General features: G+C 53.1%; 3 protein-coding genes across 3 annotated transcripts; 1 reads left to right on the top strand and 2 right to left on the bottom strand.

Annotated features, from left to right (window-relative positions):
• Positions 1–2,184: 2,184 nt before the first annotated feature.
• LOC34620104 lies at positions 2,185–7,951 on the bottom strand. Its single transcript, XM_026336149.1, has 8 exons — positions 7,495–7,951; positions 7,037–7,203; positions 5,750–6,121; positions 4,887–5,111; positions 3,798–4,005; positions 3,243–3,472; positions 2,898–3,092; positions 2,185–2,505 (listed from the first exon to the last, which is right to left on the bottom strand). The coding sequence occupies exons 1-8, from the start codon at positions 7,949–7,951 to the stop codon at positions 2,185–2,187; spliced, it is 2,175 nt and encodes a 724-aa protein (XP_026191934.1).
• A 7,497-nt stretch (positions 7,952–15,448) lies between these two features.
• LOC34620103 lies at positions 15,449–19,740 on the top strand. Its single transcript, XM_026336148.1, is given in 8 exon segments — positions 15,449–15,490; positions 15,620–15,804; positions 15,997–16,618; positions 16,676–17,266; positions 17,402–17,714; positions 17,938–18,261; positions 18,407–18,490; positions 19,529–19,740. Coding segments are annotated over 8 exon segments (2,373 nt in total).
• A 1,095-nt stretch (positions 19,741–20,835) lies between these two features.
• On the bottom strand, positions 20,836–27,190 carry LOC34620102. The gene is made up of 14 exons (XM_026336147.1): positions 26,984–27,190; positions 26,630–26,806; positions 25,393–25,505; positions 24,885–25,005; positions 23,736–23,981; positions 23,375–23,440; positions 23,004–23,123; positions 22,515–22,661; positions 22,276–22,405; positions 21,953–22,137; positions 21,629–21,769; positions 21,351–21,492; positions 21,154–21,223; positions 20,836–21,106 (listed from the first exon to the last, which is right to left on the bottom strand). Exons 1-14 carry the CDS (start codon positions 27,188–27,190, stop codon positions 20,836–20,838), a joined length of 2,136 nt encoding a protein of 711 aa, XP_026191932.1.
• Between the last annotated feature and the right edge of the window lie 733 nt (positions 27,191–27,923).

Below are 27,923 nucleotides of genomic sequence, written 5' to 3'. Positions count from 1 at the left end.
ACCCTTGAAGCAGCTTCCCTTGTATTTTGAGGTAGGGGCGCTTGCTGCGGCTTTTTAGTGAGCTGCACCGTTTCGCGGGAGGCACTTTCTTTCCCTTCATTCCTTTGTATCTCATCATGCCACAAGATAATACAAAACTTATTCGAAAGTCGTTGGCCATTCTTCCAGAAGAGTTTGCCTGGCTTCGCATGCGCACCCCGTAGAATACCGACACGAGAGCAGACAGACAGCTCAGATTGCATGTTGCTGTACAATCTATGCACTCTAATGACCGGCCGCCAGTCCCACATAGCATCCGTGGCTCACGCGCTCAACGTTGAATCTTTGTGTATTGAACCAACTCTGATTTCAACCCATAATATATGTGAACCGCCAATCCAAAAAAAATTTTGATTCTCTGCTAATTCTCAATTAAATATATAACGAGTGCTGTGGAAAGCGTCTACGTGAAGCTTTAGCCCACTATACTAGAGTCTATACTGTCTAAGCATGTGTGGCTTCGCATTCAGTCATACAGAACGACACACCCAACAAGTGCTCGATTCTACTGCTACAGAAAGGAAAAGTAAACCAGCTGTGCAAGACGCAAAACATATCTTTGTCCGTCTAGTTCCCCCCCTTGCCCGACCAGTGCCCCTATTCGTTATGCTTCTTTCTACCTTCGTTACTCTCGGCCTCTGCTTCACGGCGTCTATTGTTAGGTACAGTTGAAGCCTTGACGTGCACCCCTTGGTCCTTGCCTTGAGCTCTTACTGCAGGGAGCCTCTCAGTAGAACCTGCGTCCAATGATGCATTGGCTTGTGCTATCTTCGTTCCTCTACAAGTCATTCTTTCATATGCCCTTTGTTCCATAGGTCTCACTGAGAGAGTTTGCCTAGATGATCTAGCGGAGTGCGAGGACTTCTTTCCCTCTGCTATTTTCCTTCTAGGGTTTTCTGCACGGTTTTCCCCAAGGATGCATACAAACACTACGCACAAGCTTATCTTACTGCCCCGTAAGGATGTGTTCACGAATCTGATTGCTTTAATGCTGTGCCGTTTAATCCATTTTATGTTTGGCACGCCTCAGAGCCTTGGGAAAAAGAAGGCGGCTGTTGGGTGAAGAGCGAGAACAAGAGGAGCAGCTGATCATCTCCATAATGCTTTCTCATTTTAGATTATTGGAGCACTTTTGTACCCTCCGCTCGCGTATGTTAGAAGAAGCATTGTTAAAGATGCGAGAAGCGATATAAATGGATGAAAGGGCGAGTAGCGTAGCATGGAGGCCTCCATACCATTGCCTTTTTTCTTCTCCGACGTCTATGCCTTGTGCATGTGTCTGAAGAGCTTGAGTTGCCACTTTTACACATGTGACTATAACCACGCTGAGCAGCAGTAATTGCTAATTTCTCCAACAGCAGACGCGACACTTTGGGCGAAGGATGCTTTGTCCTTTCGCTGCAGGAGTTGGTGCAATTCCTGGTTGTCTTCTGGTGCAAGAGGAAGGCGAAACCTACAATTAATCCTGAGACTCTCGATGAGGACGGGCTTCACTAGCATGACCATGTTAGGGCTCTCAGTGGCAGATGGAGCACCGACAGCCTCGGGAGGCAAATCGCGAATGTATACTTCAGGACGAGAAGCCTACCTATCAGCCCTGTCTCCCTCTGCACTTATACGCTTGAATCCAGTCGATAATTGGCCATATGCGTGAAGAAACCGTTCCAATAATTGATGGTTCGAAACGCGATGACACCGTGGACCTGTCTGCCAGAGAGACAGCGACCCCTGGCACTGGCCGTTGATTCGTTGTGGGCTCCAGTGACAGCAGGGACTTCGTCATTGAGAGGAAGGCTTTTTAAAAAATCGCACGCTTGAGCAGACAATTTCAGAGGCTCGAGAGCTTGCATTACCGCTAATGTGAAGCCTCTACTACGCCATACATGGTCTTCGATCTCCCCTCTTGGAACCTCCTCTGGGGTGTTTTCTCTCTTTTTGTTCTCTTTGGCTTTTTCTTACTCCTCATCTCCCTATACATGCCCCGGCTATTTCGTCTCCTTCAGTAAAGCGCTTACATCTTGAAGGACAGTGTACTACTTCGTGCAGTTTGCAGCCCCTAGGAAATCAAACAACCCAATGAGAGGCCGTTGTGTTGCCCCTCAGCCTAAAGGAGTGCCAGAGGCCTCTTGATGAGTGTATTTGGCGCTAAGCGGCCTTATGCATGTACACCTGTGTTTTTCTTTGCCCGGAGCTACCACAGAACCAGTGCTTCTCTACATCTGCCTCTATTCTTCTTCCTATGACCGCTAAAACCATCCTTGGCGTACCGTGCCGCCTCTCCCTCCTTTGCCTCCGACTCGCCCTCTCACTGCGTGGACGTTTCTCGTCTGCGTTAAGCGCCTGTTCGGTCCGCTTCTTTGCGACCACGCGCCTCCTGTTTGACTGAACAACATTTTTAAAAGGAGGAGCGAGGCCACAGGGGCTTTTACATGTCCATACTCCGTGTATCCCTCCGCCCACATTGGACTGTAGGGAAGTATCTCTTATTCAGTATACAAGACACAAGCAGTACTGGTCATCTGTCTTTCTTAATTGCGCCAAAGGGGAGCTTCTATGCTCTTCCTAAAGCTTCCACCGCTGCATGCAAAGGGGCAACGGTTACCAGGCGCGCTGCTGCCGCTACCTGGTGCGCTGAAGTGCGGCTGCAGCTGCTGCTGCTGGTCAGAGTCTGACGTTCGTCACACTTTCGTTACAGCATATGTCGCTTTCATATTGCGTATTGTGGAGTCTGGGAGACCTCAAATTAGCTTTTTGTGGTTCAGCTGCAAGGACCCTTGAAGCTCTGGCCTACATTGTGTATGAAACCCATGATGCCAGCAGCTGCAGCAACACGTATGCACAAAAACAACGAAAGCGGCTTTAAAAAGATCAGCAGCGAACGCGATCAAACAGCCGCGAGCACGTCGTGGGGTACGAGCATGAAGCTCGCGCAAGGGCGAACATACACCAGACACAGGAGCTGTATCCTTCTTACCAGCCATACAGCCCATTGATCCGAACATTATAAAAATCAAAAACAAGACCACCAAATGATCCGCATTGTGTTTCTTGACCTGCGCAGACCCCACAGCCGCGGGAAAGAGGCTCAGTGCTTCAAAAGCAGCAGCCTAGCGTCCAGCGACAGTCACAGCCTTGTGAAAAATCCCTCCCTGAGGCGTCCGCCAGAGGGCGTCACGGGTACTGCAGCAGTCGCTTTCGCTCACCATCCTGTCCACGAAAAGCTTTCCAAAGAGCGCGCAAAAGAAGCACACGCCAAAGAGGACAGCGCAGTAATCCCAAGGGACCGCAGAGCCTATGAGGGAGTTAACGGCTGCCGCGCTGCTGCTGCAGAGCACCAACGCTGTATTGACAGCAGTGCAAACCGACGGTAGCATCCCCTTCATCAGCATTAGCGGGCCCAACACTAGAGAGCTCCCGATCCCCACAGTGCCTGCTGAAGCCACGAAAAGAGGCGCACAGAGCAGGAAAACACCGCAGATTTTCGACAAACCCTCATCACCCGCAGCGTTGCACACGTCAAAGAGGCGTGTTGTAGGTAACGCAACTCCCAAACGCTAAGCTCTGCTCCCCACATCACATGTGCTGCACGAGAACCGAAGCAACCAGCGTCCCTTCATCCCAAGAGGCTCTGCTGAGTTCCTCCGTGGCGTGCTGCATGCATTGCGAAAACGGCCTAGGGCGTCTGCACAATGAGGCATGTGCACCCTGCTGCAATGGCGCGCTTCTTTTGCGAGCCGATGACGGCTCCAAAAGCCTACCAACGAGTCCAGCGAAGAACGTTTGCACATAGAACCCGTGAACGGTAGCGAGATCGAAATGAAGATCTCCTGGCACCTGGCGGATGGCAGCCTCATCTTTCCCGCGCTGAAGCCTGTAAAGCGAGACTCCCTGGAAGTAGGAGCATCCCATAAGCCATATTATCGAGAGAGAATAGACTCCCCAGTAGCTCCAGCCGCAGTATGGGACCTGCACGCAGCAGCTAGCGAAACGGCGAGCGGTCCAAGCCAAGCGAGCATACGACGAGGCGATAGAGGGAGGGAGAGAGAGAGACAATACGCACAGATTGACGGTCTTGCACTTTCAAGAACGCGGTATGCAGGGATTTCGACTGTGTTCTATTGCGCCTTTGAGAACACTACCCCATGCAGCACGAGCAGGCACACCAGCCTCACACAGAGGCTGCAAAGGGATGCCGCCCTACAGCAGCAGCAACGACAGCAGCAGATGGCAGCAGAAAGTGTTCGCCACTCCGAACGGCGCCTTACCAACTGTACGGGAGAGCCCTTTGCCCCCCGTACGATCCCCAGAGACAAATCCGCAATCCAAATTCCGGCAATCAAGAACCACTTCTGCGGGAGATATCAAGCAAAGAATCAGCGAGAGCAAGCATACGCGGTAGAGTATATAGGACGCGGGAGACGGCGCGCAAGGGCTCAACACGCACTCCCGACACTCGAAGAAAGCGCCGTGAGAGAAGCCACAGGACTGAAAAAAGAGGCTTCCATCTCCATAAGTGGACAGGCATATACACACACATACATACACATACACACAAACAAAGCAGCATAGACGTGGCGACGCCGGCTGAATCAAAGAGACAAATAGACAGAGAAGCAAGGAGAGAAAGAAAGAAGAGAGACCCCCAGACAGACAAAAGGAACATGTGCAGGCACACGCACAAGACATGCACATAGACACCCATACTACCCATATATGCATATATATATATATATGTATATGTATACATGCACATATATATACATACATATGAGTGTACACATACACACATACAAAAATGACGCATGCAGTGCCAGAGAACGCTGACCACCACTCAGCAATGGGCGTACCAGAATATCGTGACGGCGCTGCATTTCGCTCAGTCTCCTTCTGGCCGAGCGAAGAGTAGCTAGCCGCCTACGGCTGCGTCTTTCTCCAGATCCAGCAGCGACTAGTTTCTTATCGTTGGGAATGCTCCCCGCTTTCTTGGGAGCAGATGCCTCCTGGGCTGTTTCTGCTCTTGGGTTAGGACCTGCACTCATTCCACTCGCATCGGTGTCTGCCTCTTCTGCCAGCTCCTTCTCCTGCTTTTGCTCCTGTTCTTGCTCCTCCTCTTGCTTCTGCTCCTGCTGCTTCTCCTCCTCCCCGTCCTCCTCAGCGCCTCTCTGCCGCTCGACGTCGCTCTGTGTGTCGGGCTTCATGTTGCTAGGCGAGCGTTCCCCCGTACTGCTGAGTTCGCTGACCCTTCTTGCCGAGGCTTTCCCCGAAGCGCTGTCTGCAGTGCTGCCCCTTAGCTCGCTCTCTGCGCATAATTACAACATCCCCATCCCCCCTCCATTAGCATCCCCCAGTGTGACACATAAAGGCGGCATGAGATCTCAGGAAGAAGAGAAAGAGGGGGCCTAGGGGATCGATAGAGAGACAGCTAGCCATAGATAGCTGGCTAGCTATGGGTGCGATTGCAACAATGCTCTCTTTCACGGCTCCGCAGCACTCCCACAGAGCGCCTTTGGAAGTTTCTTCGGAATAGCCGCCCTTGCAGCCACGCGGCACCAATCACCGGCAGAGGCTGGAGGAATCTCTTCCCAGCAGAAAGCGACGGCGGTTCGATTTTTGTGCACTCTTTACCTTCGGTGGGAAGATCGTTGAGGCGTCCCTTCTCCGTAGTTCCCAGCACCCCTTTCTCCCGCAGCTCGCGGGGAAAGCGGCTCACAGCCAGATCCTTGTGCACCTTGGCAGCTTCCTTGGTGCTTGGTCGTGCATCGGCAGGGGCGACATTGGGAAAGACGGAGACAGCGCGAAGAGAAGAAGTGCTCGAGAATTTTTCTGCATCGGTGGCAAAGGCCTCCTCCGACTGCTGGTCATCAACGGTCTCTTCCGCGGGGTGGAGTTTAGAAGTCGCGAGAGCCGCAGGGTTGACTGATTGAGCTTGTCTCCTCACACGGCAGTACTGCTTGATCGTTTGTATCACTGCCACACTAAGAACGCCTACTAGGCATAGCACCAGCAGCCACGCGGGAAGACAGCGGTTCACGACGAGTCCGAAGGATACGCCAGCCATCTGAGCGGGGGCTAGGAAGATCACCTGGTGAGGAAAGAGCATAGCAGGCAGCAGCAAAGGAGGAGGAGGCAAGCGATCGTCACTCGCAAACACGAGGCATGAGGTCGTAGAGACGCTGGGAACGACATACAGCGCCGCAGGCAGCGGAAAGCGACAACTTCGAGTCGGAGAGGCACACCCACAGACATGCACGTGGGCACGGGGCACCCGCTATAAAAACAAACTCCAGAAACAGAGATGGAGAGAGGGATGAAGATATATATATATAGAGAGAGAGAGGGGAGAGAGAGAGAGAGAGAGAGAGAGGGAGAGAGAGATGGATAGATGAAGAGAGATGGAGGGGATGGAGATGGAGAGAGAGATGGATAGATGAAGGGAGATATGGAGGGAGATATGGAGAGAGATAGAGATGGAGAGAGAGATGGAGGGAGATATGGAGAGAGATAGAGATGGAGAGAGAGATGGATAGATGAAGGGAGATATGGAGAGAGATATGGAGGGAGAGATGGATAGATGAAGGGAGATATGGAGAGAGATATGGAGGGAGAGAGATAGAGATGGAGAGAGAGAGAGAGATGGAGAGAGATAGAGACGGAGAGAGATAGAGATGGAGAGAGAGAGAGATGGAGATGGAGAGAGTTAGTGATAGAGATATAGATGAAGAGAAGGTGATATTTATAGAAAGAGATGTAGAGAGATACAGATGGAGAGTGAGAGAGAGATACAGAGAGATAGAGCGCAGCGCACACTGGACAAAGAGGCGCGTGCAGGGGGGAAGGGGCAGTGCATTTCAGCACGGAAATAAATTGCATGTTTTCTCGCGGCGAGCGATTTTCTACGATGCATGCAGCAGCATGAGCGACTAAGGAGGGGGTACCGTGCCGATGCGAAGAGCAGCATTAGCAATGCGTTTCTAGAAGGAATGTGTCGAAGGCTCACCAAGTCCAGATCTATGAGGGGCCTATTCGCGAAGGGGTGTCGCCTGCAGAGGTTGAGAAGCGTTCCGGCAAGGACGCCTCCGCACATGAGTGACTGCGACATGACCGCTGCCGCTTGAGGAGAGAAGTCCATCACCAAACTCATAATGGGCACAAAAATGGAGCCCCCTGACAGCAGCGACAGACACAGACACAGGCTGAAGGGGCTGTGCGGCTGAGAAGCAACTGCTCTGCGAAAACGCGCGGAGAAGGCGTCGCGGAGCGAAGGAGAGACGGCTACTGAAGAGCAGCCAGAAATGAAGAGGCGGCAGGGAAGCGCGAGCGGCTTTTTCAAGCACCTAAAGCCGCATCCAGGAGGCGTGCAGCGCATCTCTACGCAGGGGTCTTGAGGATTGCAGCAAAACAGCAGCAGCAGCAGCACAGACGCGTGCTGCTGCGGCAACACCGCAAGAGACGTACCTCCAGTCCCTGCTGAGACAGCCGTTATGCAGGCGATCGCGATAATAAGAGTTCCCAAGATATCTCGCCACTGCCGCATATCCGCGAGCGACTTGTGATGGGGCTTGTTGTCTTCGAGCGAGCGCGAAATCTCGTCTACGGCCGAGAGGTGCCTCAAGGCGGCACTTCCACTCCACACAAGTGTTGGCACCCCCCCGCCGCCTTGCATGCTCGGCTGCAAAAAGCCTTTTCCCCTCAAATCTCTCGCCTCCCCAAAGAACGCGGAGAAAGCCTGCTCCGAATGCCCCCACTGAGCCTCACGGAGAAGCCCTTGCCCACGTGCTGTCGAAGGCAGACCACTCCATGACCACACGATGCTGCCAACGAGGAAAAGGCATGCAAGAAAAGAAACGACTGCTGCCCTCACCAAGTAGCTCCCACGGGCAGTCTTTGCACACACATACGGCTCCTCTGCCATCGATGCAAGGCTTCCTCGTGTTACTGCTGTTGCTGCATTGCTGCTGCTGCGGCTCATGCTGTAGCGGCTATCACCGCAGGCGCAAGCACCTAAGGCCTTCATTTGAAGGCTCGATGCGCAAAATCTCCTTTTGATACGCTGAAGGCGATTTCGATAAGATACAGGGCCCGACCGAGAGGGACAGAAAGATAGAGAGAAAGAAAGAGAAAGAAAGAAAAGTTATACTAGAGCACAGAACGGCCGGCAAGACTATAGAGACTGCATTCAGATCCTCGAATAGCTAACACTTGCGAGCTAGCAGAGCCACCGTGTTTTCTTCCGGTTGGCGCGTGGCTGTCTCCCTCTTCGTCCTCGTTGCCGTCAAGTCCTCCGTATTGTCTACGTCAGATTTCCGCAAAGAAGCATTGTTCAGTTCCTCTATATGAGCTCCCTCTTCTGCCAGCGTGCAATGCGTTGCGCTGGGGAAGCCACGTCCGCCTCCCGCCGTGCTTGCCCCCTTCCCGCGAGTTTGTTTACCCTTTCTCCGTCCTACCTCCAACCAGCCCGCTGAAGTTACGCCTGCAGCTTGCGAAGCGGGGAACTCCCGTGACCTTTCGCGACCAAACACGCAAGGATTCACGACGTTAGGGTGAGTAGAAGGACAGAAGAACAGAGTGAGGAAGACGTGCTTGGCAAGGGCAGCGACACCTCCGCGCTCTCTTCACGACCACTACCACGCTATGAGACTGCCAACCTATAGGTTAACTGATGCCACCGGAGGCGTCCGCCATCCTTCCATGTGCAAACAAGTTACTCGGGGGAAACTGACGTCCCTCAAGTTGCAGAAGAAGGAGTAGGGGACCGCCAGGATGCCGCGGGAGGGAGGAGAGCAGCGCGAACTGGCCCTGAGCCTCCTATAAGCCCCCCCTATATCGCAGAGGATGCACTGAAAATGACGCTGCAGTTCATGCTGACGGCAGCGGCTCGCCTGGAAGATCTCCCTCCCTGCGGCGAGCCTATGCCATGACTCTGCCCGCACGGCTGCGAGGCCGTCAGACAAAATGAGCATCCAGGAATGCGCAGTAGCACTGAAAGAACACAAAGGATGCAAAAGACCCAAAGTTCTTTAATGTTTCCCTTGAAATGCAGAAAAGGTGCCGGCGATCTGCGGACACCGCGCGCCAGAGGTCGCACAGGGCCCCCTTCCTTTCTCCTGAAGTAGTCCTGTGGTCATGAAGTTTCCTTAAGGCTTTGTGAAGCTTTTAGCTGATAAATTACGACACATCTTTAGCCATCAAGAATTGGGGGCAAGCCAGCGGTCCGCTGAGTCTCATGGCATCCGAGCAAGGGAGAAAGTGAGGGCGAACAAGGCAGGACAGCCAACCGCAGTTGTTTTAGCTTTTCCGTAAGGTGGTCGGCAATTCTCTTCGAACGCCATTCCTCTAATAGACTAGTATTCTCCTTAAATTGCGTATCATTTATTTGCAGGGATCTTGCAGAGAACCGCACCTAGCCTGTGAGACGCTCGCATTTCGTTGTGGCGGAAAGGTCTATTAAACACAGTACCCCCAAAGTACAAATCCCGCGAAGGGTTCATGCACCCGCCTCAGAGGACTTGAAGGGCCTGTTTCTAGTGGGATGTAGCAAGAAGACTGCCTGTTTTGCAATACCAAGAGCCTCAATGCGGGGGTTCGCCGTGACAATGCATACCGTAACATGAAAGGAGCTAGGCTAATTCTCTACGCATGTAGACACACTGCATGTCAGCCTGTGCGAGCTACTTCCTCTACGGCGCAAATTAGCAGCCTCTTGCAGCCTCCGGGTCCAGCATGCACCCTGGGAGACCCCTGTGAAGAGCGAATTTCAGAAGAACTTAGTTTCTCCACTCGGGGAGAAGGCCTAAATACACTCTGTAATTTAATGGACAGTCATCTAGATGTGGTGTCCTTCTAGAGAAGGTCACTCTTTTAGCTCCATGCCCTTCCGGCTCAGGTTGGTTAAAAAAAGGGGGAGAGAGCACCAGTATTTAGGGCTCAGCAACGCCTCCACACTTTCGACTCCACTAGTTTTTTCTAATAGGCATTGAAAAGGAGTCGACTGATCGGCTTGTCTGTTCCTGTATTCTGCTCATCGAAGATTACTATTAGCTCTATGCAAGTAGACGCAGTGTTGTGTGCTTTATGCACGAAGCTGTGAATACTTGGAGTGCTTAGAACGTGCAACCACGCGATTTGTAGCAACCTCTCTCCCCTTGTGGCGAGAACTCTGAAAGGGGAGAAACAGGAGATATTTGGGGGGAAACACCCAATGACCTTATTCTGCATTGACCCTGAAGTTTGGCGTTTCGCTACGGATGCTTTTGGTGGAGTGTTGCAGTTGGTAGCATCGCACTGTTCGTTGCCGCTGTTCTCCCCAATACACTGGTTGTGGATACAGCGAAAAATACGTTTCTCTGAAGCGAATATCTTTGCTCTGTCCATATGGTAGTTCAACACTTGGGTTTTGTTGGTAGCACAATACGAGAAAGTCCAGGGGCGACCACGTTTGAGAGCAGTACAACGGCTGTTGGCGCGACACAGGCAGAAATGAAAGATCTGGACGCACATTTACAACTGGTAGGAAGGCATGCTTCATAAGCCGATGAAATTTCTACAGATGGTTCGACGTGGGTGAGCCAACCGCAAAAGTGATGGCTGTAAGGAAGGGTAATTCCATGAAGAGCTCACCAGCCGGTTGAACATGTACCTTGCTTGGTGGCCCACAGACGGAGAGCAGCAAGCGCTCTCTGCGGCATAATTATTAAAGAGAGAATCAGTTCAATGATGACAAATCACGCAGAGGAAGTCGTCTGCCTGCAGGGATTACCGCAAGTTAAGCCTTAGTACACGTGCTGGCCCGTAGTTTTGCCGATACACGATTAACAACAGGCTTTGGGATCGTATAAAGGGCTACTGCAAGGGAACCAATCAATAGGTCTGTATTTTAAGATATATCAAACTTGGTTTCGCAAATGCCACGATGTAGATGGCTAGCTGCTTCATCAGTATTTCATTTCTAGTTTACAATAAGTATCGCATTAATGGGTTGCAAGAATTACAGTGACCTAGTGAGTAAACACTCACTCGTAGGGGCTTCCGCAAATGATGAATTACCTGGGGTGTGAGGAGCATATTTTTACAGTTTGTGCGCCTGCTGAAGAAAAGGAAAATCAAGGCCAGGATCTGAAGTCTTTGGGGGTATGGGTTGGGCTAGGCGGCTCCAACCTGCAGTCTTAAGTGAAACAAAAAAGAATGCCAGTGGGAACCTGCGCCAAGTAGCAACAGAGAGGCTCCCCCCCACCAATGCACCTGTTTTTCATTCGCGACACTAGCCAAGTAATCCGGAACTGCGAGCACATGCAGGGAGCCAACGAATAATGACGGTGACACAGGGTCTAGTGATAGCATGCTGCTGGGTGAGCAAGAAGGCACACCAAGGGAAACGGAAGGCCTTAATGTAGGGCGCAGGGCAGTGGGGGGACTATAGGGGATCAAGCCACAGTTTGAGACCCAAGAACTCAATTGTGCGGAGATAAAATTTCAGATTAATGACAAAACCCTGCTAGCCCTGCTTAAGATTGGATGTGAAAGGAACTGCTATCCGAAGATACGCAGAAGTGTAATCTGCATGCTCACACGTTAGCGCAGATCCAAAGACGCAGGTATGCTCAAGGGTGGCAGAACACAAGGATTTGCAAGGCTAAGGCAATCGCATGCTACTGTGAATCCGAATAAGGTCCTATAAACATGGTCCATAACTTCTATGTTGGATCTGGGCACCATGGCGAAATTATAGGCAGGCCAAGAGTGACCCACGCAGAGTGCGCATGTTGCCGCAGCTGCGTGCTGTGGAGGCTAATGTGCCAAATGACCCTAGTGACGACAAACTTTGGTACCCTTAACAAAGAGTATTCCATCTATGGTGAGCAGGGTAGAGTTGGTGCTTCAACAAGGTGACGCAGAGTCGTCATGCGGGCGGCTCAGCAAAGCGGTATTCTGGGCACGCATTTCGCCTTTCTGGCTAAGCAGCTGGCTTGTTAGTAGGATTTATGATCGAGCGTTTAGTCGAGAAACAGCATGCATGGGCAAACCTGCGCGGGCTCGCGGATGTGCTACATAATGACAAGCTGTCAGCAGGCTGGACACCTGCTTGTCATCCAGTGCATCATATTGAGCCAATCCCTGGGTCAGCCCCAATCTGTGTTTCGTGGTGGCCTAAAGTTATTGTAGCGTGAAGAAGAGCTATACCGGCAGGCGGATGACGTGTTGAATAAGGGTAAAGAGCAGGAGCCGGACAGCTCGTGTGGACCGATCCCGGTGTTTATGCTGAACAGGACAAAAGATGGCTTATGTTTGAGCATTGGGCTCCTAAACAGGCTCTTTGCGAAGCAGAATACCTAAAATCTGACGTAAACGTATTGCTTGGTAAGATACACGCACCAACAGTCCATTCGACATCTCACATTGCAGACGCTGTGGTACAAGTATCTGTCCATCCTGATGACAGGCACAAAACGGTCCTTTCACACTGGCATTGACGCATTCAAGTAAACCTGTATAGTTTCTCAAACTTGCTAATGCCCCAATTAAAGTGCGACAGGAAGTTAGCAGCGATTTTCTGAGTCCATCAAGGAGAGGCGAATGGTTGTTTATCCGGACTGCGTCGTAGTCTTCAGCGGATACGTTCACGAACATGTGCAGCGCCTACGTAGCGTGCTTTAGCTGTCATTGGACAAGCATCGGTTTTGGAGTGTAAAGAAGCTCAGATGTACACTTTTCGTGGGAACAGTTGTGCTTCCGTGGTGTAGGAAGTGAGCCGGGTCCGCCAAAAAATTGAAGCAGTCAAGACGCGACCTTTACGTTTATGTAGCCGCAAGAGTGCTGTGACGCCCCATGGACATACATCTAATTACCGAACTTTCATTTATGACTTTGCTAAAATCGCCGCTTTTTGATCAATATGTGCCAAAGATAATGCAGTGTATGACCCCGACAGGGGGATGCTGCTGCAGTAAGAACGTTCTTCGGCTACCTTACAGCTATCGTACTTGCGCTGCCCGATTGTAAGCGTCATTGCTTCCTACTCTATCCATTTGGACCTTTACTCTTCAATGAAATTAACGAAGAAATCTCATGACTTCGTATACCCTAGAACTGTTCGTCAGTTTTGGTGTCCCTGCAGTCGCACCTTTTCTGGCCATGAAGCATTTTATGGGCATAACCAACGCAATTAACGGCAGGCTCTTGTTTCGTCTCAGCAATTTGCTTTTCCTCAGCTCAGCACCTCGTGTTTGTAAGAATTCACGTTTCCCAACGTAACTGCATGAGCCTTATGACCCTTGCATTCATGCACCATCTACTATTCCCAAAATCCCGAGTGCAAAGCATTAAGCATAAGTTTTTTGAAAATGATCTTCTGTGGTTAAGAATCGAGGTGAGCCTCCTTTGATTGTATATTCTGACAGAGCTCTGCACTTTTCGTTTCGCATGAACCATATGATCCTGCTCTTTCGGGACACCATGAGATTTGCACTACGATGAACAGTTCTATCACGGTGATCCTGCTGGCCTGAGATGCAATCCGAGGCAGAAGAATATGAACTGCCATGCTTAGATTGTCAGCGCGTGCGTCCATGAACTGGCTTCTACTTGCAATGAGTGGGTAAGATGTTACGGGGTCAGTTACACTGAGGCACTTTCTACTAGATTAATTATACGCCATGTTCGCACATATTGTTTATTTCAAAGTAGCGTTAACCGGTACAACAAAATGCAATGTTGTGCTGAGTTGCAATAAATGCCATATGCAAGTAGCGGTGATCGCTTGGAGTACTCAGAGGGTGCACTTAGGCGCATCGTAGCAATGCGTTTTAGCTGATGTGGGGAACTCGGAGGAGCGCGGGCTGAGGGAGTGCGTTTGGAAAAATGCGTATTAGGTTTTTATCAAATGTACATGTAGCTTCGAGTTCGATGTCTTGTTTTGAGAGATTGTGCCTCTAACGCTTGTGGAACTCTAAGAGGGATTCCAAGGAGAAGGGCCATCATACAACAAAACAAATAAAGACGTGGACGGGTAGTAGGTGGAGGCATGTAATTAATAAGGCCTCCTTCTGGAAGCTTTGCTGCACGACCGGCTTCCTGAAAATGCACAAAGAATCCGCTTCATTTCAGATTGCACCCAGAGTGGCCCAGGGCCCTGACAAATCAGCAGAGTCATGTTTGGCATTCTATTACATTATAACAATCAAGAAAATTGAGCCAACTTCCCCAAGAGGGTGATAGCGCCTCCGCTCTCCACTGTACCGCCACAACAGCGGCGCTATCCCACACAAGGTACCCTTTCGCAGGGCGCTGTTTCCTTCGCTGCAGCATTGCATGTAGAGTATTCCTGTTATTTATGAGTGCTAGTGCAATGTATAAGGTTTCAAATTCCAGCGCTCAATTGTTTGTGCCACCGACAAAGGTGCTTTGAGCGCATAGCACAAAGGACTCAGCAAAACTGCAGGTAGGTGCGCTGCGTCTGTTCCTTCTGCTTAGCTCAGTGATCAGACATCCTATGGATATAGGCAACTCCGATAGGTCAAAGATTGGCTGATTTCCATTTCAGTAGCCGCTTCAAGGGGCCGTTCCGTCTCGGCGTATGGGAGACCAACCCCGATACAATGCCCACTAGAAAGAGAAGGGAATCCCGACAAAGCCACGACAGAAAGGAGTCCAAAAGCATCAGATAGGTACAAAACATTGTGAGAAGCCAGAGATCACATGGATTTATACGGAAATCGGTTCCTCTGTACGGGGGTGGTACCACACTCAGCAGTTCTGCGTGACGGCGGCCTTCAACAACGCTATTTTATGCCTGCGGTTATTTGGAACTTTAAAAATAATCAGCACCATTTTCAATATCATCGAAAAACCGCGATTTCACCGAAACTAGGCCAGTAAACGACCTCTAAATGCGACACTGGAACCCAGGGCCCTTGAATGAAAGCACCCACTATGTGCCGACTCGAGCAAAGGGGCAGAAGCGGACAGCAGCCACCGCAGCACTGATTCGAAAACATCCTCTTCGAGATTTGGCAATAATTGTGAACATCAAGGTCTTTGTTGCGCATTGATTGCGGGAGTCACTGAACCGCGGCGCCTTTCATGAGGGGTTTTTGAGGGTGTTCGGTTCCCACAAGCGGCATGTGGCCCTCTACGCAGGTTTCTTAGTTGTCTATCAGGTTTGCATCTGCCCATTGCACAGGGATTAGGAGCACAACTCTTAATAGCAGCGGAGGGTCCGCATGCAGTGGCAGCAGCAGGGTTCAATGCTCAGAGCTCCGGCCGTAACGTGAGAGCCTCTTTTTCTGCAACGGCTAGCCCCTCGCGCGGGTTCATGCCTGGCAGCAGTTACTGCGGGTGTATGGACTACCGCTTTTGCGAAGGCTGCGGCAGTAGGGGAACATGCGCGTTGAGATAAACAGGCAGCGTTAACAGAATGACATCTCTCCCCAAAGCCCCATCGCCAATGCCCACATTGGCAACAGGTGCCTTCATTACACCCTGCAGCAGCAGCAGTCGTGGTGCCTGCTACCCAAACATCAGCAGCCCTCATGAGCAGGAGCAGCAACAGCTGCCGCAAGAAGCACCTGCAGCTGCCGATACACCGCAGGGGCTGCGGCGCAGCCGGCGTCTGCAGCAGCTGGAAGCGGCAAGGCAGCAGCTGCAGCAGCTGCAGCAGCAGTGCCAGCATGATCAGCAGCAGCAGCAACAACAAGAACAACAAGAACAAGAACACATCAAGCAGGAGAAACTAATACCTTTGCAGGACGCGGGCTCACGTCATGGTGTCTCGTTGGAGCCACTGGATGCCACTGAAGTGCAGCAGCAGCAGCAGGTGCAACTGCGTCAACAGCAGCAACAGCGTGAACTGCAGCAGTGCTGGGCACAGCTGAATGGTCTCGAGCCGCAGCTGGAGGCGAGGCTTTGGTATCCGTCGCAGTATCCACACCGACCATCGCAGCGGCGACACCACGAAAGCCCTAGCTGCCGCCTTACGAGGCAGCAAGATACAGGCAACGAGCTACATCTCTCCGATCTCTCCGCACGCCGTACAGTAGTATCATCATCGTCAGCGGCTGTTGCTGCTATGCGGGAGCCGTGGGGGCTTCACACTGCACGGGGAGAGACAGCAGCAGCAGCAGGAGCTCCTGCTGCTCCTGCTGTCTCTCCCCGTGCGGTGGAGGCTGGCAGAAGAACACGGCTTAGCTGCACACTAACGCCGAAGGTGCACCGATCGCCAGTGGCAGAGTGTGATCGGCATTCTGCATCCCCCCTTGCCTTGCCTACTACGACAGTGGCATCAGAAGGAACCCGAGTCGTTCGTGGTGTCTCTACCGCCGCAGAAGCATCAACTCCATGGCTGCGCAGGGCCTCCCCCTCCACAAGAATACCAGGAGTACCTTCAGCTGCCTCCGCAGCGGTAGCATCAAGAGCCAATCTCCACTTTTCACTGACGTCCAGAGAGGACGTAGCGACGCCAGTGAGGCGCACTGTCACCTCGAGGGATTCTTCACCCTTGACGCGAAGGCTAAATCAAACTCCTGCGTGCAGAAACAGCAGCAGCAGAAGCAACCACAGCAATAGCAGCAGCAGCAATAGCAATAGCAGCAATAGCAATAGCAGCAACAGCAACAGCAGTGACAACAGCGAGCATCCCGACCAGGTCTGGCGTTGCGCTGGAAATGCCAGCTGGGGACGTGTGCCTAGTCTAGCTGAAGCAGCAACAACACAAGCAGGAGCTGTGCGAGAGGCGGGAGTGGAAGAAAAAGATGATGTTAAAGGCATCTTGGACCTGGCGAGCATGAGCACTTGCCACAGCAGGGAGCAGGCCACCTCGAGCTCCATGAAGAATAATTCTTGCTCCTCCATCGCGTCTAATGCAGATGGCATCAGCAAAAGCCGCAGCAGTAGCAGTGTTCAGAAAGTGGCGGCGAGAGCGGCCTTGCCAGCCGCATCAGCAGGAGGTTCTATGTCTTCATCTAGCACGAGTCAGCAGGCAGGAGCATCCCCCATCGCATCAGTTGTTGCAGCAGCAGCAGAGCGGCACGTGGTCTTCCACACGAGCAGCAGCAGCAGCAGCAGCAGCAGCAGCTTAACCACGGCCTCTGAAAGAGACTTTATATGTTTGCTGCAGCAGCAGAACCTCATGCTTCAGCAGCACCTCCACCAGCAGCGACGAGAGCGGCGGCATTTACTGCTGCTGCTGTGCTGCTGCCTGGGGTTGCTGCTGTTGACGAGCACTACTGCCTTCTGGGTAGGCCCGTGCTTGAAGCTGTTAAGCGCTAGAAAGTTCGAACTTAGAAAGCTCAGAGTCATCAACCGCCAGGGAGAACAGGTAGAAATTGTTTCTCTAGAGCCTGTGTTGTCTGCATGCATGCAGCCGTTCAAGGGGGAGGCCGGTTGGCAACAGCGTCGGTATTATGAAGATGTTCTTGTACAGTCCCGCGCTGCTGCTGCTGCAGCATCCAGCGGTACGACGACGACATACTACTCGGATGAAGCGTCTTTTTCGGGAGAAGAAGGTCCTTATTCTGGATGGGGTGTCGAGACGGTGAACAGCAGCAGCGGCAGCAGGAGCTGGAGCAGGCCGCATCCCAAGAGCTGGCGTTCAAGGACCCCTAAGGAGATGCCTCTGAAGTGCCTATTTCTCCTCTTCTGGACTTGTGTCTGTTTCGTGTAATGCGCAACCCTGAATCTGCTAAGCCTCAAGGCAAACCTAAAGGAGCGAGCTTACAAGGCTTGAGTTGGTCCTGCTGCTGGCTGGTTCGCCAATCGTGCGAAAAAACACGCCACCACGAAAGGCCACGGGCTGATTGCACCCCCAGATTGATGCACGTATTCAAATGCGTGATTAAAGCGTCCTTTTAATGTATATATATATATATGTGTGTGTCTTGCACTGTATATGCAGCATGTGGACAGGAGCTCTTATCTTGGAATGGATCGTCGTAAGGCCCCTGCTGTGGCTCCTGCAGACCGTAGCCCTTCTCCTGCTGCGCTTCTCCGTTGCCTTGGTAGTGCTGGTGACGATTTTGGCGGGCATAGGCTCGTTGCTTGCCTCGTCGATTAGCAGCAACAGCAACAGCGGCAGGGAGGGCACCCAGAAGGGCGGAGGGCCTATCTGCGGAAGCGGCGATGGCGTCGACTTGCTCAGACACTGCGAAAGCAGCAATGGTGGCTGCGCCAGCCGCAGAGCAAGCATCGGAGAAGGCGCAAAGATGTCATGTGAGGTTGCGGGATTTTCAGCCCGTCGCACAATATATGGGGTCGTCTCCTCGGCTGAGATGGTGACCTCTTTCGTCCGCCGACTCCGCTGGAGAGGCAGCTAGCTGCCCCGACTTGCAGCAGCAAGGACCTTTTTTAAGTATGAACACTGCCCCCTTTTGTCTATCAGCAAGGCTGGTCTGCTCACGCAAGGAGCTTCTGGAAAACGAGGCTACCCCGTGGCCTGCCAGGCCTCGTCAGCCCTGGGGTTGCTGTGAGTCACAATCGTCAGTGTATGCTCTCAAGCCATCGCATTTGCATGCGGCTGCCAATATCGGAAATGGCGTCTCTAGAGTGTGTCTCTATAGATATGCACGTATATATATGGCTGCGACTCCACTGCAGGTTTGCATGCTGTTTTGCTGCAGCTCCTGGGTAGGCCTCCAGAAAGGAGGGAGGGCGAAGGGCGAGGCCTGCCCCAATGCCCCCTCATCCCGTGACACACGTCGCTCCCTACTCGTTAGCAGGCACTAGGTTGAAAGGTAGTGAAGGTGACACAAAGAAGGCGACAGTCGCCAGTAGTGTAAAAGCAAAAAACCGGCACAGGAAGCCTCGGGCGATGTGCAGTGGCGCTGATCCGCGCCCGCCGAAGTAGGACTACGGCAAAGAGGCAGGCCCCTCTTGCTGAGCTCAAACCGGCTGTATGTACACCGTAGCCGCCCTAACAGCCTCTTGGGCAAGGAGGCTCCAGGCCTTCCCGCGGCACCCTGCTGCCACGAGGCTTCACGCCGCCCCTCCGGGAAGAAAATACTCAAGGCCGCATGAAACTCTTCTGATCTGCATAAACGCCTCCTCCCCAACTCGTACAGTCCTAGGAGACTCTAGAAAGGGCATTCGCCGTTCGCTCGCTAGTCTCGCATGGTGTGGTATGCTCTTTATTTCTGGGCTCTTTGAGCCGATATTGGACATTTGGAGGCTGCATGCATGGCCTTTGGTAAGAGAGTTATATTTCCGGTGGCTGGGCGTGCCTGCGTTTATCCGGCTTCATTCAAAGGATATTTTTCCTTGAGCTCCTTGATCTTGTGCTCAAGCGTTATGCCATGAGGGAAACGTGGGAAGGAGGCCCCGTAGGCCTCTCGTTGAGCTATCCAAAGCGTCGCATTTGCGATTTCCCCTTTTGTCAAATGCTCAACTGCAATGCCTTGGGAAGATAAGAAGGCAAACATCTGCTGGCGAGGCCGGTAGGCTGGATTCAGCCCCCGAACGTACAAAGCCCAAAATGATTGTGGAGGATTTTTGCTGCTTGTCCTAGGCTTATCGGAATATGGAGAAACCGCTTCGGAAGGAGCACTCGCATCAGAGGACGCAGAGGAGGGGCCGGATGAGCAGGATGTCGACAGAAGGCGGTGCCAGAGGGCAGCATTAGAGGAAGGGGGCCCCTGGGGAAAAAAATGGCAAAGGCCTCCTGAGGAAATACGGCAGCACCGCGAAAGCGGCACGGCCATGTTGGTTCTCCCTGGTTAGGCCTTCAATAGTGCCTATGCTGTGTCTGGGGGTAACAAGCTAGGGTGGATTGCCGGCGTGACTTGAACTTCCCTTATAGCGGCCAGCTCTGCACTGTCGTTTCCGCTTAGGCCTGTTTCCAGTCTGTATTCAGAGGCAAGGAGAGTAGTCAGGGGTCTCTCGAGAAGAGGAGTCCTTTGTGACGCGCACAAAACTGCAACCTGCACGGTAGCACCTCCCCAAGTCGCCCTGCATGAGACGCAGGGGGGATAGTGAGCGAAAATTTTGGCCTCCAGCAATAGGATAAGACAGAAAAGAACAAAGCATCAAATAATGGCGAGTTTCAAGCGATTCATGGAGTTTGCTACCGGATTCTAGCGTCTTCGTGAGGGTCCTTGACAAAGACAGTTTTCCGCTGCATACAATGCAGCCAAAGAGAACTAGCTGATTCGCGCCAATGCCTTTTCGGGCGACCTAATTTAAAGGAAATCTTGGTGGCTAGCTGGACGCCACGCAGGTAGTGCTTTCCGATAAGTGAGACTCGATGACGCAAGGGCCCCCCGGTGGACAGGGGCCCCCCTGCTGCGCCTCTGTCCACGCACTTCGTGGATTGAACGGCCATCCCGCCATGCGGCAGTGTTTAAGCCAAACCTTTCGAGCTCCTTAAGCATTCCTGGGATTGAGCCGCCTAAGAAGTACAGCGTCGGCGGTTTGTGGCAGATCCGCATAAGCCATGGAGTCTAGAACCCCAATTTGCTATGAAGTGCGAAGTCTATGGCCCAGAAGAAAATCTGTTTGACAGGAAATGAGAATGCGTTATCACAAACCGTAGATCGTAGATCTCAGCCTGTGGCCCCAAAGTACGTGGGGGCACATCGCCATATTTGAAAAGCCTCGTTTCCAGAAGCGCACCGCTGGCATGCATACGCCTTCTAGAGGCCGTTTTCAGGGAGCTGCCACTACGTTTTTGAGAAACAAGTCGCGTGCGGCACCAAAGGAATCTGTTGCATAAGGACCCGCCAAAACGCGCCATAGAAGGCCTCTCGTTCTGGGCAACGTTCTCGGCACGACAAGCCATATGGGGATAAGCTCCACTATTTGGCACTTTCTACTACACTAAATTGGGATTGAACAAACTTTGGCGAAGCGCGTTGCCTCATTGGCCTCTGTGTTCGCACATCTTCTAGTGCAGATTACTGCTAGCTCGATACGACACGTCGGAATGTTGAGCGCAAGTACACTAGATGATATTCGAGATTCGCTGTTGTAAATGCTCCAAGTGTTTAGAGAGAGTGTAGCGAAAGCGCCCTGAAGTAGGCCCGCTCCAAGGGGTAAACGGGAGCCCTTAACACGCACTCGAGAGCTATTTCGCAAACTAGGAGTAAGCCTAGAGTTGCAAGGGTCTCATTTAAAAAATCTCAAATGTAGTCCTACGTGCGTGGCCCTGCAGGAAGAATCTTGGCTCTAAGGGAGGCACTTGCGTTTTGCAGAGCTTCTTCTGCGCCTGCAGGCAGCATTTAGCAGAGCATGCACTCAAAGCCTAAAACGAATGGCCTTTCCCAGATTCGTACGGCAAGCGAACACAACCGCGCTGCAGGCCAATCCAAAAGCGCACAGCCTTAGTTACTCACCGTTTTGCAATGCCTCTAGGAGGCCCTTGAATTCCTCGAGGCCTTCTGCCGGTGGCTCCCGTTCGTCTTGCCGCTCCAGTAAAGCACTTACCGCATTAAGGGCCCAGTCCTCTTGAGGGAATTCCAGCCACACCCCAGTGTGCTGCAGACACGCCGCAAAAAGTCAATGTGCATCATAAGGTGTAGGCCCCCCCCTTCAACCCCGCCCCTGCAGGCGTTGTCTGAAACCTTAAACTCCTGACACACAGGCGCTTTTTGTTAAAACTCGATCTGCCGACCTTTAGAAGCAAAAGGTTCGCTGCGGCATGGCAAAGCTTCCTGTGCTGCTGCAAATCTGCTGCTGTCGCTGCTGCTTCTGTCCAAGTCGCACGCAGCTCTGACAGCAGCTGCTTAGTCCGTTTCTTGTCCGGAGGACGAAGCTGCAGCGAAACAGCAAGCGGAGCAGGAGCAAAAGCAGAGGTACATGCTGCATGCACCCGCGTGTCTCCAGTCAATTGAACAGCACTTGCACCAAATCCCGTTCCAACAGGAAGGCCATGACTGGATGCATACGCGACACAACACGCTGTCCAGACACGCAGCGCCCGCATCAGGAAACTCACAAATACATGGCATTCGCTGGCGGCTTCTTTGATGTCCACTCCAATAGTTGTGACGTCCCTCCGCGCGGCTGCTGCTGCTGCCTGCTGCAGCGCAGAGGCAGCACTGCTGCTGCTCTCATCTCCGCTGGCGCTCAGCCGAGAGAGCAGCTGCTGGCGATTGTTGCTCGACACCTCCACCACCTCGCCTAAGCAGCAGCAGCATCGTCCAAACAAGGAGTAGCAGCCATAGCAACACCCTCGCTCGCGCGGCTAAGAAAACAAAGGGTCCACCGATAACGCTACCGTGTTGGGCCTAGTACTGCGCAGCCCACTGAGCCTCTTACCGGTTTCATGCATAAACGCTGCCAGGATGAGCTTGTCTAGGATCTCAAACACAGTCGATTTGAAAAGATGGGCAGCCAAAGGATTCTGCTTCTGCTGCAGCTGCTGCTGCTGTGACGGCGGGCATAAGGCCTGCGACCCGCAGTAGCAGCAGCAGCAGCACGACTACTACCATCACCAGCCACAAAACAAAAAAGGCTCTACAAAATTCATGCAACTCCCCGGAGAACAGCTCTTTTACCCCACGTGGCCTTTTGCCCTTACAATTCGCGCTAGCCCTGCTGCTCACCTCCACAGCCTTAAGCCCAAGGCACAAAACCTCGTAGCGTCGCTGCAGCAGCTCCCCCTCTGCCGCAGCCTTCTGCTGCTTTTGCTGCAGGACGGAGGCCTGACATGAAGCAAGAGCTGCAGCGAATGCCTGAAAAAAGCGTGCTCAACCGCAACAGGAGCAACGTCTTCTTCCCCTTCTCCCCGTTTTAAATCTCCGCCAGCGCCGCTGCCTCTCTGACGGCCTCTCTATTCTTGTCTTTTTCTTTGCGCCCTCCTTTCTTAGACAAACCGAATGGACAAGCACGCCTCTAATATCGGCGGGCACCTTCGCGCGCATCCATCTCACTTCAGCGCGTTCTCCCCTAAGTTGTTCTCGCTACCGCTGCAGCTTCCATCCACCCCTCTCAACGCAGTGCCCCTTCTCGTACCCTCCCTCTCCGCTCAACACATGACATCTCACCTGTTCAATCCGAAGTTGGAGCATAGGCCAAACCGCCTCCTGCGCAACCTCAGGGATCGCATTCCATGACGCGACCCCTGCGGCATCAACTTCGGCGCGTGTCACAGCCTCGCATTGCTGCTGCTTCTGTTGGTGCAAAGTGCCTGAAGAGCATGCCTTCTGCCGAGCTCCTAAGGGAATCGTCCGTGCAGCACAGGGTTTAACAGAAGGATATTTTTTCAAGGGGGTACAGGACTCGGGTAGTGGTAAGGCGCAGACGAGCATGATGGCACAAGAGTTGCGATCACCCTCTTACACCAGCAGCACGAAACGGCCCGAATACTGAGAAGAATGAAAGAGCCTCGTGAACAAAGCCTCGTGAGAAAAAGAGCACCTGAAGGCTTGGCGCCTCTTCCCTTCTTCCCCTTTCTCTTGCAGTCGCCTTCCCAGTCGCTCTCCTGCACACGCAGTGGGTGGTGCAGAGAGCCGAGAGCTATAGCAACACAAACGGCGGGCCTCATTCGCTAGAGGCACCCGCAGCAACCAAGCAGCCTCTCTCCGTCTCGTCCCCTCTCGCCCCTTCCCCCTCCTCCCCTTGAGGCAGAGCCACACGGCAGACATGGACAGGAGACACGGGCAGCACAAGCCGCTTACGGCGGGTGCAGCTGCTGCTTTTGCAGTCTGCCGTTGCTGCGGCTGCTGCTGCTGCTGCGTGGCATTCGCGGCGCTCTTGCAGGGGCCTGTGCTGCGAGCTGCTGTCTCGGCAGCTTTCGTCTGCAGGAGAGGCTCTAATGCCTCCAAGATATTCTTGAGGCACGTCTCGGAGACGATGATCCCCCCTTCGAGGACGTGAGCCTCAGGCCTCCCTTTGGAGGGGCCCTGATGAGAAACTCCCAATGACGCGAGTAACAAAGAGGCCACTGCGGAAATATCTGCGTCTGAAAGTGCGGAAGGCAACAAAGGGGTCAGCTCGATCCAGATGCCCTCCACGAGGGCCTCCTGAGGAACATGACAGAAAACCGTTGCAACTTTTTAAATCGATAAAAGAGAGGCATTCCACGCGCAGACTGCCGCCGCTACCTGACGAAGGCACTTCTCTCGCTAGTGAGGCAACCAAGCGGGAGGATGAAAGTAAGGCAGTGACCAAACGCAAAGGCAGCCGGCCGGCCACACACATCTTCATCACGATCTTCATCACCAGCAAGAGCAAGAACAAGAGCAATAGCAATAGGAAGAGCAATAGCAATAGGAAGAGCAATAGCAAGAACAAGAGCAATAGCAATAGGAAGAGCAATAGCAATAGGAAGAGAAATAGCAAGAACAAGAGCAGTAGCAATAGGAAGAGCAATAGCAAGAACAAGAGCAATAGCAATAAAAAGAGCAATGAAAATAGGAAGAGCAATAGCAATAGGAAGAGCAATAGCAATAGGAAGAGAAATAGCAAGAACAAGAGCAAGAGAGCACCGTGCGCACCTCCAACGCGGCTTTAGGCGAGACAAGGAGCGCTTCTTTGATGAAGAGAGAGCTGAGCTCTGTTGCATCCTTGAAGTGCCTTTGCGCGAAGATCTTCCACTCTGCCCCCAGTACTTGCTGCAGCAGGGAGAAGGTGACGAAGCCGTTCGCTTTCCAGAATCCCACGATCTGATAAACATGCAGCAGGTACAGCACAAAGGCGCTTCAAACGGTGCTAAGCCCGCTGCTACGATTTTCCCTTCCTCCCTCCTAACGCTCTCCTGCCCGCAGTCGCTTGGGTACAGGGCGAGGCGTGCAAAGCGGTTTAAAGCCTCTATAGCTCGGGCAGAGCGGAGAGAGTCTAGATAGGCTGCTTCTGCCATTTCGCAAGGGGGCTTCTTAGCAGCTGGATATTCATGCGGCAGCGAAAGCAGCAGCACCCGCATCTACCTGCGCCTCCTGCGCATCTGTGAAGGCCCGAGGAGAAAAAACTTTTCCGTGCAGCTGGCCGCACGCCGCTCCCGTCTCTACCAAGTCGTTTGCCGCTTGAATGAGGCTCTCCAATGGCAAGCTGAGGCAGATGCATCGACCCCAAAGCGTATGCCCCCAGCTGTTCCGTAAGGCGAGACCAAGGAGCCAAGAGAGCACGGCTACGAAAGACACACCTGCGCTCTTTCGACAGCGAAAGAGTGCGGCAAGACAGCCAAGTACTTGTGGCGAGTGGGGACCCCATGTGAAAGGATGCATGCATCTACAGCGTGGCAGAGGGTGAGGCGGAGGGCGCTTCCAAAGAAGAGGGAGGGCTTCGAGCAGCAGGATCGAGAGAGGAGGCCGACGGCTCCTGGGAAAGGGCAGGTAAAGGGGCCAAGCAAAGAACCTGGCAAAAATAGAGCTTCTTGAGCAAGACACCAGCACACAGCGCACGCTGCAGAGCAGTTAAAGATACATTCAAGCGCACTTGAGAGCCTGCGCAGCATCCACCAAGGAGAGCGGCGCTGACGCCCCGAGAAGAAGTCCTCGTGCCGCTGCTGCTACGTGTGCAGCGAAGGCAGCCGTATCCAGGGAGTTGGGCTGCAGAGACACTGCAACAACAGCAGCAGCAGAAGAAGAGGCCTTGCGCGCGAGAATGCATGGATCGGGAAGGCGTGCCGTGTGGAGAAGGAATGCGGCGCACAAAAGTCTTCCTGCGAATGCCCCTGCCAGTGCGACTGCAAGGGGCCGTCGGAAGAAACGTGCCGAGCGAGGAAACGCTGCATAGTTTTTCGAATGGAGGGAGAGACAGGCGCACAGGGAGGAGGGGGAGGGGGGAGAAGAAAGGGAAGACAGCAGCAAGGAACCCTTAGGCCTATGAGTCGACAGAGAGGGAGTCACACTGGCACGAGTTCACACGCACACAGGGAGGCAGATGGGCAGCAAGAAGGCAGAGAGGGGGCACGAGCGGCACATACAACGAGCTAGATCGGTAGATCCACCAGCAGGCAGGCATGGAGAATGCGTGTCGGCGAGAAAAGCTAGAAGGGAGTCTCGCGGAAGGAAGCAGGCCATGTTTGATCTGCGTAAGCGTGCCTTTTACAAGTGAACTACACGACGGTTGTGGGGAACAGCGGCATAGGGTGAGTCAAAGAGGGAGGGTTGGTTGCAGCGTTGCACCGGCTAAGCGCGGATTGATCCTCGGAGGAATTTCTTGGCGAATGAAATGCAGGGGTAAGGCGTAACGCTGAGCCACTAAGGAAAGCAGAACGCGGCCATGCTCCTGCAGCAGCGACAGAAGTTCGAGGCAGGCAAACGACGCCATAAGAGCCTTTTAGCGGCGCCACAGGGAAAGAGTGTTCGCAGAGCGGCTCGTGCGTCGACTGCCTCGTTCCGTCTAAGGAAGGGGGCGCGACTACGGCAAGCATGAAGGCTGCTGAAGAAGACAGCACGCTGCAAGCTCGTCCTTCAGAACGCATGTAAGGGTGTGGTCCTTATGAACGTGCATGCAGGCTCATGAATGTGCATGCAGACTCATGAATGTGCATGCAGACTCATGAATGTGCATGCAGACTCATGAATGTGCATGCAGGCTCATGAACGTGCATGCAGACTCATGAGTGTGCATGCAGGCTGTGCAACCTAAAGTGCAGCAGGTAGGCCTCTTTCTCCCTGCTGCGATAACGACACTCCCCCCGCTGTGTCTGTGAGGACGCCGTCGCTACCTCGAGGGTTTCTTCGACTTCCGCCGCAAGGTTCGACAAATAGCTGCTGCTTATCAAGTCGCCGTCTAGAATGCACAGTCCTGCGCTCTTCCTGCAGAGTTCTTCGGCTTTCAGTCCAACAGCCTCGCTGCTTAGGCTTAAAGACTGCGCAGCCTCGGCGACATTGAGTCTACCCTTCTGAACGCCATCACCAAACGCAGACTCTCTAGCCAAGAAAGAAGGAATCGTGTTGCGAACACCCAGCGGCTTGAGGAGAGGGCGAAAGAAGAGGGAGAAGGGACGGGGAGGGGCGAGGAGGGCGACAGCGCGAAGCTCCCCCCGAAATTCGAGGCTTGGAAGAAAGAGGCTGCTTGCCTTCTGAGTTATCAAGAGCCTGAGCTCCTGTTCCAGCCTCTCCGGCGTGATAAACTCCTTGCCATTGCTGCTGGGCAGCACACGCAGGAGCTGCTGCTGCAGCAACAGCTGCAAGACATCCAGACACGTACTCTCGCTGATCCGAACCTGCGGAGGAGCCGACTGCAACGCCAAAAACTGAGCTTTCAAGGCCTCCAGATCTGCCATTCTCACTACAGCGAGCCGAAGAAGCGTAATTCGTACAAGACCATCCCGTGACGCGCAGCAAGCTGCCAGCGCCGGATCGACCGCAAGCGCAGCTGCTGCGGCAAATTAGGAGGAGCCTCCAGGTTTACGCGCGACGCATAAGACACTTCCCGGGGTATTCTACATCTGGCAACTTCTACATTCCCGAACAAGGCATGTCGGCAGCGCATGCAGACCGCTCTCGCGCCGGAGGCGCTCATGAGGGGGGCCTCGCGAGATCGTTACGGCCAAGGACAGGTAGTGACGTTGCGAATACTCTTTGAAGGGAATGAGGAAAATATATATATACATCTCGTTATAATAAGCGTTGAATGGTGTTTTACGGCCTAAAGGAGCGACAATACCACTGGTGGTTCTCCTTTTAGCAGTCTCCGCGGCTCGCTGCTCGGCAGCAGCGCTGGTAGCATAGGCGGCTCTCTATGGCTGGCGACGCCTATTGCGCTCTGTGCCCCCTGAAAGGGTGGTGTATTGATTGCGGCTTGCTTCGCATGTATATATGCTACCTATTATGAGTCCACGACACGAAAGAGGAGCGAGAGGGGGGTAAAGGAGATATGCCTACACATAGGATACATACCCTCCAAGGCCTGGCTGTCACCTCGCCCGAGTGCTACGTGCAGGTAGCTGCTCCCTTAAGACCCCGTCTCCGAGTATTTCTGTTTGTCTCCCTTGCTGCCCTCATCAGGACCTTTTT

The sequence above is a fragment of the Cyclospora cayetanensis genome, unplaced genomic scaffold, assembly GCF_002999335.1.
Source record: "Cyclospora cayetanensis isolate NF1_C8 unplaced genomic scaffold, CcayRef3 CcayRef3_contig_94, whole genome shotgun sequence".
NCBI classification, from domain to species: domain Eukaryota; phylum Apicomplexa; class Conoidasida; order Eucoccidiorida; family Eimeriidae; genus Cyclospora; species Cyclospora cayetanensis.
The sequence above is the reverse complement of the archived record's forward strand: the minus strand, read 5'-3'. Positions and strand labels throughout refer to the sequence as shown.